At 37.1% G+C, this 9195-nt stretch overlaps 2 protein-coding genes across 2 annotated transcripts; both read right to left on the bottom strand.

Moving 5' to 3' along the window:
• Nucleotides 1-1988: 1988 nt before the first annotated feature.
• arpp19b (cAMP-regulated phosphoprotein 19b) lies at nucleotides 1989-4107 on the bottom strand. The gene is made up of 3 exons (XM_044194486.1): nucleotides 3898-4107; nucleotides 3259-3381; nucleotides 1989-3169 (listed from the first exon to the last, which is right to left on the bottom strand). The coding sequence occupies exons 1-3, from the start codon at nucleotides 3940-3942 to the stop codon at nucleotides 2999-3001; spliced, it is 339 nt and encodes a 112-aa protein (XP_044050421.1). The 5' UTR covers nucleotides 3943-4107; the 3' UTR covers nucleotides 1989-2998.
• Nucleotides 4108-5071: 964 nt separating this feature from the next.
• rsl24d1 (ribosomal L24 domain containing 1) lies at nucleotides 5072-8211 on the bottom strand. The gene is made up of 6 exons (XM_044194485.1): nucleotides 8051-8211; nucleotides 6450-6563; nucleotides 6291-6363; nucleotides 6127-6190; nucleotides 5877-5962; nucleotides 5072-5427 (listed from the first exon to the last, which is right to left on the bottom strand). Exons 1-6 carry the CDS (start codon nucleotides 8129-8131, stop codon nucleotides 5351-5353), a joined length of 495 nt encoding a protein of 164 aa, XP_044050420.1. The 5' UTR covers nucleotides 8132-8211; the 3' UTR covers nucleotides 5072-5350.
• Nucleotides 8212-9195: the final 984 nt, after the last annotated feature.

The following is a 9195-nucleotide window of genomic DNA, read 5'->3' as shown; positions in this document are numbered from 1 at the left end:
CACCTTGACTCTCCAGGTATATACGCAAGGATCCTGTTTGTGGACTTCAGCTCGGTGTTCAACACCATCATCCCGGACATCCTTCAGACCAAACTCACCCAGCTCACTGTCCCAGCCCCAACCTGTCAGTGGACCACAAACATCCTGACAGACCGGAGGTGAGCAGGTGAGGCTGGGGCAACATCACATCCAGCACCCGAACAATCAGCTTTGGTGACCCCCAGGGATGTGTGCTCTCTCCACTGCTCTTCTCCCTCTACACCAACAACTGCACCTCAGGAGACCCGTCTGTCAAACTCCTGAAGTTTGCAGACGACACAACAGTCATCGGCCTCATCCAGGACGGTGACGAGTCTGCATACAGCCTACAGGTTTCTGGGATCCACAATCTCCCAGGACCTAAAGTGGTGGTCCAACATCGACACCATCATCAAAAAGGCCCAGCAGAGGATGTACTTCCTGTGCCAGCTCAGTTCAACCTGCCTCAGGAGCTGCTAATCCAGTTTTGCACTGTTCTCTGCACATCCATCACTGTCTGGTTTGGATCTGCCACCAAACAGGACAGAAACAGACTACAACAGTCAGCCAGGACTGCAGAAAAGATCATCAGTGCCAACCTGCCCTCCATTCAGGACTTATACATGTCCAGAGTCAGGAAACGGGCAGGAAACATCACTGCAGATCCATCACACTCTGGTCACAACCTGTTCCAACTTCTCCCCTCTGGTAGGCGCTACAGAGCACTGTACGCCAAAACAACCAGACACAAGAAGAGTTTCTTCCCACAGGCCATCGCTCTGATGAATAGTTAACAACAGTCACATACTGTCAGGAACAATCCCTGTGCAATAACCCCTGACAAGACGTCCACTGTACCTGTATAGGTATCTCATTGTTTTATGTTATCACTTATTATCACTTTTTAAATCTACACATGCTGTACATATTGTATATGCAGTCATATCCACCTACCTCATGTATATGAAGCAACCTGTTACATTAATCATATTTATTTCAGCACCATTTGCACTCTGCACCATTGCACTAATTGTCTTACTGTTTACTGTTGTTTTTTGTACTTAAAAAAAATAATATATATATATATATATATATATATATATAGATAGAGAGAGAGAGAGAGAGAGAGAGAGAGAGAGAGAGATTGCACATAGTAGCTTAATGTTTGTCTAATTTGTTGTCCTTGTTTTTAGCCATATTTTTGTCTATTTCTGTGTATGTACATAGAGAGCAACGAAAAACCGGAGCCAAATTCCTTGTATGTGTACACATATCTGGCCAATAAAGCTGATTCTGAACATCTGACACACCAAGCAAGAGAGAGAGAGACAGAAGCTATCTGCTAAGCTAACAAACAGTAGCTAGCATAACTGAGCTATGAGTGCTTGAGCAAAACTAGTGTATGTTTAAATGTATAGCAGATAATTAGTAATGAATAATCGAAGAAAATTAACTGGGATGAGCTAGCGCAGCAGAAATCCGCTACCAGTAACACACAAGCACCGGCGACCGGAAATGAGACAATACGCTTAGCGCAGCACGTCAGCAAACACCAGGCAAGGCCAGTTAAACCCAGTTCTATACTGGGCACAATTAACCTCCTCCCCCCTAACTGGCCAAGGCCCTGCTAAAGTACTGTATTAAGTAGCCTGCATTTTTGAGGTACTGACCCTAGAGAACTTTCAAGATTTCAATATTTAACTAAATGTGCCCTTAACAATAGGAAAATATTAATGTGATTTTAATAAATAGTGGCTAAAATATCATAAAAATACAGCAACGGTCACACACTTGTCTTACTCAGGGATTCTCAAGATACCCTTGATTTTTTAATGGTATACCCTATGAATGGGTCCATTTTTATCCTAGGCTTCTACTTGAGTGCAACATAAACTGGGCTCTTTTTATTGCAGGTAGTTTTGTTTAGTAACATTTGCTGTACAAATAAATGCAAGGAAACATTCAATCGATTAAGTGTACTTGTAAGATATTATGCAAAACTATTTTATTTACAAAACAAATGGCACAGTGTGACTGCACAGTAAATGCACATGCACACTCCAGACAAGGGAGTTTCTTTTCATGAAATCCTAAGTGATTCCAGTCAGACAGTGACAGACATTTTCAGGCAAAACTCACAACTAAGATTCTCACTGAGGGAGCAAATATTGCTCAAGTGGAAAAACGATTCATTACTCTTAAGGCCATTTTAGAGGTCAGGATGAGATGGAGACCAGCAGAATATCTTTGCAAACCAATGTCACTAAAATGAATTAAAATACAACTGGATACAAAGAGTGTGTGATCTAATCTTCAGTAATATGAAAGCACAATCAAACTGCTTCACAGAGAGAGGAAGGGACACAATCAATGATTAGAAAGCAAAAAACAAAGCAGGATTACTTCACTTTTCACCATTTAAACAGACATGCCTCCATATGAGCAGGTGAATACTCAAAACTGTTTAAAACTGAAAGTCATATCTGTCCATTACACTTCTACTTCACACATACATCAATCCAAACTTGTTTATTTTCTCTGTCTGTGGTTATATAAATATTTTTGCCTCTGTAATTATCAGTAACATGGTGGAACAAGATGCCTTTGTGGTGATGAAAACAGATCCTCTGTGCAGGCTCTTGAGCTGCTGTTAGGCAATTTGCATGGAGGCATATATCCTTAAAAGTGAAAATAAGATAGCACTAACATCCATTCTTATTTACGAGTATGATATCATGTTCAGAAATTACTAGTTAGTCTTTTTTTAAGATCTTGTGAAACGTTTTCAGCTACTACTTTGTTGGATTACCTCACTGACAATTCAGTGCCTTACAACTGCCAATTTTTCTCTAGAATTTGGCTTGGTACATAACTTGTTCTTAGAGAATACATACAAAGGTGAAAAATAAACAAAAACGTAAACAGCAGGTAGATATGAAGTGGGGGTTGGAATGGTAACAAAACAGCAATCATAAAACCATCAACCAGCCAGCTTGCTGGCCACGATTGAAGTCTTTCTTTGAGGCAGGTCCTGAGGTGTTGGGATGTGCCCCCCTGTGATCTCCGTCTTCTCCGTTGGGGCTGATGGCAACTGTTTATTCTTCATTTTTGCCTTGGCCATGTTGTAGTCACCAGAGTCAAAATACTTTGGCTGGACAAACAAGAAGACAGAAAGTGAGAATACTATAAGATCGGAATTGTTCAAATGAGTCGCTAACCAAGTTTAGGTATGAAACGCACCCCTTTCTGAAGTCTTTTCCTAAGAAGGTCTGAGCCTCCAGGCTTGGCTCCAAGGTTAGGATACCTGGCCTTCAGTTTGGCCTCCTCTGCTTTCTCTGGACTGATTACTTTGTCCTCCATTTCCTGTTGAAAGAGCACAGAGCGTATGGAAGGCAAATGCCCCACTCAGCTGACTTAATGGGAGACAAACTGAAATTTCGTATGACATTAGCGATTAATGAAACTGCAATATATATATTCTGACAGCAGCAATTCAAGCTAGTATGGCTACTATTTATATTTAATAATATACAGGCGGCGCCATGAGGGATACTCCAACTGGTGTTTGCACTAGCATTAATCTTGCCATTTAACTTAGCATGTTTAGCTACAGCGTTAACCAATGTTAGCTAGGCTTTCAATCAATTCACAAGTGATTGCGGCATCCTACTCGTTGACCACAAAACAACAGGGATTTTTTGCTTTGCTTCAACAACAAGCGCTGGTAGCTAATTACTTGGCGGAGCATCGTTGATGACATTAGCCAAGTGTAGCTACTGGTTAACTAGCTTGCTGTTAGCCGCCTGCTAATTTACCAGATTCGACGTGCTAGCAGAACTGGCTAACTAGTTAAATTTGCAGTTCATCGTTACAATTTACCTGCTGTTCTTCCGAAGTCCTCGTTCCTTCAACCTCCTCGGACATAGCTATAATGAATCCCTGCTGTGCTCACAAAACTGTGGATGTAACCGTCCAACCAGCTCTACTGGAAGATGAAAGGTGGTACTGGCAGCGACTAGGCGGGCGAGGGCAGCAGCCTGTCCAGCAACAGGCCGGTGAGTCGATCCCAGATACGCAGATGGGAGAGAGCGACTGGGACCGTCAGATCATCGCATGAATGTCAAGCGCCCGACAATTGTTGTGACAAATACAATACTTTCATACTGTATCTTATATTTGTATAATATATGAAGATGTGGAATTATTAATTTATGTCTTTAAAGTGCATGAACACAAAATCTTCAACTGTATAACATCTTTAATATGTTGAAAATATAATACTTAGAAAAATCGACTGTCTTCCAATATGAATATTTCATTTAGAGAATGTAATATTTAAGACTTTCCAGACTCATTGCGTCAGAAACACACTTCAGTATAGTCTAAAGTATTAGCTCATAAAATTTTTAAAATAATTTCTTTGGGCCTGGAAGATAAGAGATTGTGATTTTGTTTCAAAGTATTTCTTCTCAATAGTCGGTTGTATTACATATCTGTCAAGTTTAAGTTAGTAAAGGCCAATCAGACTAACCTTTCACAAGCATCTTAATCCATATTTCTGGATGAAAACAATTGTAGTGAAAACAAAGACCAGACATTATGCCTCTAAAATATATAATTTTTGTCATTTTTATACCTGTTATACCAGCAGTAAAATGGTTTGATAAATAAGCTTTTTAATTTATCTTAATCTTGTGGCTCAAATTCTTTTGAGTACCTTAGGCTGAATGAGTGACAAATGTGGAAATTATAAACATAGGCCAATTGGTTTTTGGCTGATGGCGTAGGTATGTTACACATTAGATGGGTGAATCCCATTCTGAGGTGTTTACATCGTACAATATATACATAATTTGTTCTTCATACTAACACAACCATCGCAAATTAAGGGTTTAATCAGCAAAAATCCACATGTAACACAATAGTAAAATATCTTACGGTTTCTAATATTTCCAACAAATTCATTCCACTATTCATTTTGGCACCAACTTTAATGGTTTTAATTTATCTATGGTTATAGTGGGGGTTAACATCACAAAATAAGACAAAAAAGAACATTACCCAAAAGATGTTTATTACATTTTTGTTGGTTACCTTTTAACATTTTCTGCATTACTGTTATACATTATGTAAAATGATGAGTAAATTCTTTACAGCTCCAACTACCACACAGAAGAAAATAATAGCAAGTACAGCAATTTAAAACTGAATGTATTACTGTGTCCATCATCAGCCATTTGGAAATTTTAATTCCAAAACAGAAGTACAATATAATTCAAGGTCAACTTGCTCAAGAGTTTCATCACACAAACAAAACCCCCTTGGGTTAAGATTAATTATCATCATCCCCCATGTCCACGTCCTCTTGTAACTTCTGCACCATTTTGTCTTCCATTTGTTTGGCCTTTCCTGCAAAAAAAAAAAAAAAAAAAAGACAACATTTGAACAATGTTGAAATCACAGACTACTCTTCATGCAGTATTTTATTTTTTCCAACAATTGGATTTTCTTTTTAATAATCCATGATTGACAAATATCCATCATCACAAAAAAAAAAAAAAAAAAAAAAAAAAAAATAGAAGTTCCATTTAAATTGCTGTCCACCTCTAGTGAGAGGGAAATGAGAGACAAAAACTAATCTTAGTTTCATTATTGTGTGTGGACATTAGGTAGGTTTGTTCAGTGTATCAAGATGCATTGTCTTCTTCTGTACTGTGTGTCTGTTATGTCTGCTATTGTCACACTGGACTGTACCTTGTGTGTATATTAAAATAAGTGTCAGCAATTCAAATTCCTTGTACATGATTACAAGATCCTTGTGTATAACTTGGCTATTTGGTGACACTAAAAATTCTTACCTGCATGTGGTGCTTTGATAAGGTGAATATTTTTCTTCACTTCGGTGATGGCCTCTTCTTTCTCCAACTGTTTGCCCTTCTTTAATCTATAAAGTGGAAACAAAAAAAGAGTAAAGGCAAGGCAAACACTATTTTCCAAATCCTGTCAATACCATATTTGTTATTTAAAAACTATTTAACATGAAATGGTAGGTGTAAAAGATTAACTCAAAAGATATGCCCAAGAATGAATTCAAAATGACCTGCTCACCTGTTCATGATAAATCTTGCCTGTCGTTTCAGTTTTATTTCTTCCACCCTCTTCATTGCTTCCACTGTAGAAATTAAATGTGACATTTTTTTCAGTTAAAAAAAATAAAATAAAAATGACTGAACATTTTCACAGCAAGTACATGTGAGAAATAAATGCATTACCTGTCTTGTCCCACAGCTCCCTGTTATATTTAACAGGTATATTTCTGCGTTTCTCAAACTCCAAAGCATTATCCTGAAAGAGAGGATGTTTGTTGGATCAGCAACAGTAAAACAAGTTAATGGCACTGATATAGTGCTCTAAATATAACCATAACTCACCACTGTCAACTCCTTTCCTGATGCCTTTCTGAATGCTTTGGTCCATCTTGTTTTTCTTGGGTTACGCTTCTTCTTGAAGTTCTTGATGCATTTTGATCTGCAGAATCTGAATGTCTGCATTTATTTAAAAAGAGAGACAGAAAAACATCATTTAAGGTTTAACTCAAGAAAAACCCTCAGGGTTTCAAATGGATATGCACAGGTAGACCTGTAAGCGGTTTTCTTGCCAGGAGGATAAAAAGGAGACTGTGGAATTACAAAGTTCTACAGAGATGAGGTGCAAAACTGAACTATTTAGCATTAAAGATTTGACATTACATTTGTCAAAAGTTACAAGCTCTCTATCTTTTATTAATATTGGCCAGAATATCAATCGATATTAGCTTATTACAGATATACTGATATTGGTGTTCATGTGGTCCAGTAAGTAACAAGAAACTGCATCAAAGGCATGTTAGATGTAGTTTACAAAACAGTGTTTCCATTACATAGTCTGTCCACCAGAGAGAACTGAGAAAGAGAGGAAGTTTTTTTTCTACTGTAAAATGTCTCATATCTTGGTCACTATTCTCCAGTAACAAAGTTTAAGGAATTATTATCAAAAATGTTTGTCATGTGCTTTTAAAAGACAATTTATAGCATCAGATAAAAAAAAACTCTGTATCAGCCTCAAAAATCTATATTATATAAAGGATTATAAAAATAAAATATAATTTTAATATTACTCCCACAGTTTGTTTTTTTAGCAAGACCATACAATTTTCAAATTCACTTTATTGGCATGACCATACTGTGTTAAATACAGTATTTCAAAAGCTGTATAATGTTTCAGCATAAACATAATATTCACGAATGTAAGAAAAAAAAAGACAACAAATGTTTATAATAATGAAATAAAATTCAATAATAAACAGACTTTAGGTTTAAAACCAGTAGGTATTAGAAATTCTACTAAATTTAAAATGTACTATATAGTTTAATAACATCACGAAGTAAAAAAGATGGAAAACACACACAAATAAAATTATTAACCCTTGTAAAGCTTCTGTTTTATCTTTGTTGTGACTGACAGAGGTGTTGAAACACGAGTGATGCGCAATATTGAACCGGAGCCACACATTTGAGACTCAAAAATGAATGCAAAGTTTAAAAATATCGCTGACACAATCTCAACAAACATTAAAAGCTTCACAAAGATGGTATACTTTTCAGAGCAGGACTGTTTATGATTTGCCCACAGTCCTGTTTTCACAGCCTAACTTTCCTTCAGAGGGCGCAATTACTTCATAACCCATAATCCAAAACGGAGGCCCTGCTAGTTAAATGTCCGGACTCTTCATCAACTTGATTCTTATCAAATGCAGCATGAATCTAACATTTCATAAATTATCAAGTTAACGTTATGTGCTTCAACTCCACGTTTAAAGTCACTGAAGTAGGTACTCATCACGTTTAGCTACTAAAACCCTGTCTTTGACCCCACGTGAGGTACAGCACGTTATGTTAGCAAGCTAACATTAGCCACCTAGCTAACACTCACAGTCAAAGAAAAGCTTCTGTTCAAGTTACAGGATCATTCAGGCAGAAAGACAGTGTCATACCTTACAGTCGTTGCGTACAAACATCGACCCATGTCCAGGGTACACTGGTCCCGAGCAGAAATAACACTTTTCGATACGCATTTTCACAGCAGAGGTGCTGCGTGCAACGACTGACAAAAACAAGACCGCCCCGCCCCGTCTCCTCTTCTTCTTCTTCTTAGTAAAGTTTTATGGCGGTTGGCAACCAACGTTATGGTGCATTATCGCCACCAACTGGAGTGTGGACCGGGACTCTAACTATACATTCACCAATGATTAAATAAAAGAAAATAAACTGAGAAAAATCAATAAAATAAATAAATAAACACACCGTAGCTATATTCTCTTTATCAAATTTGTTCTCCTAAGATAATGACACGACAATAGATAACACTTCTCTCCAGAACGTCTTTGTAAAAGATCTCGTAAATCAAACCTCATCTTTATTTCTTTAAGGTTCAGTGTCAGTTCTCTTCTCTCAGCATCACATTTTGGACAGTAAATCATAACATATTCTAAAGTTTCTTCTTGATCACAGAATGTACATCCTGTATTATGTTTTTCTACTAATGTATTGTTTAATCCTGTGTGACCAAAACGTAGCCTGGAAATTATTGTTTCCTCTTCGCTGCCCCCTGCTGGGCTTTCTGTTACACTAAAGTCAAAGTTTCTACTTCAAAATGATTTAAATTGAACCTTTCATGGCCGTGCTGAAAAAGAGTTGCACTTGCATTAAGGATCGGTGACTATGGTGGAAGATAATTTATATTCTTGGATGGGTTTGGAGTCTCTCTTGAAGTGCTGCACCACAGACTATTATAGCCTCACACTGTCCAATATGACATGTCCATAATTTTGTAAGGAGGCCCAAAGTGTTCAAATCTAAATAAATAAATACCACATAATTAAATAAAAACATATAAATAGAAAGAGTAAAATTATTATTGGAGTTAATTTTGATGTCAATAGTAATGTTTAATTAAAAGTTCCCTTTTTTATTTCATAATGCCATTTTTCATGACTGTGGTGTTGTCACAAATCCCTGCCAATTCACCTTTCAGCCAATCAAATGGACATTGATAGTGAAAAAAAGAAAAATATTATATATACATGTTTTACTCTATTTATTCATATGGTTATATACATCATAATGTCTTATTTATCAA

The sequence above is a fragment of the Siniperca chuatsi genome, linkage group LG4 (assembly GCF_020085105.1).
Source record: "Siniperca chuatsi isolate FFG_IHB_CAS linkage group LG4, ASM2008510v1, whole genome shotgun sequence".
Lineage (NCBI taxonomy): Eukaryota > Metazoa > Chordata > Actinopteri > Centrarchiformes > Sinipercidae > Siniperca > Siniperca chuatsi.
This window is presented reverse-complemented; position numbering and strand designations above follow the sequence as displayed.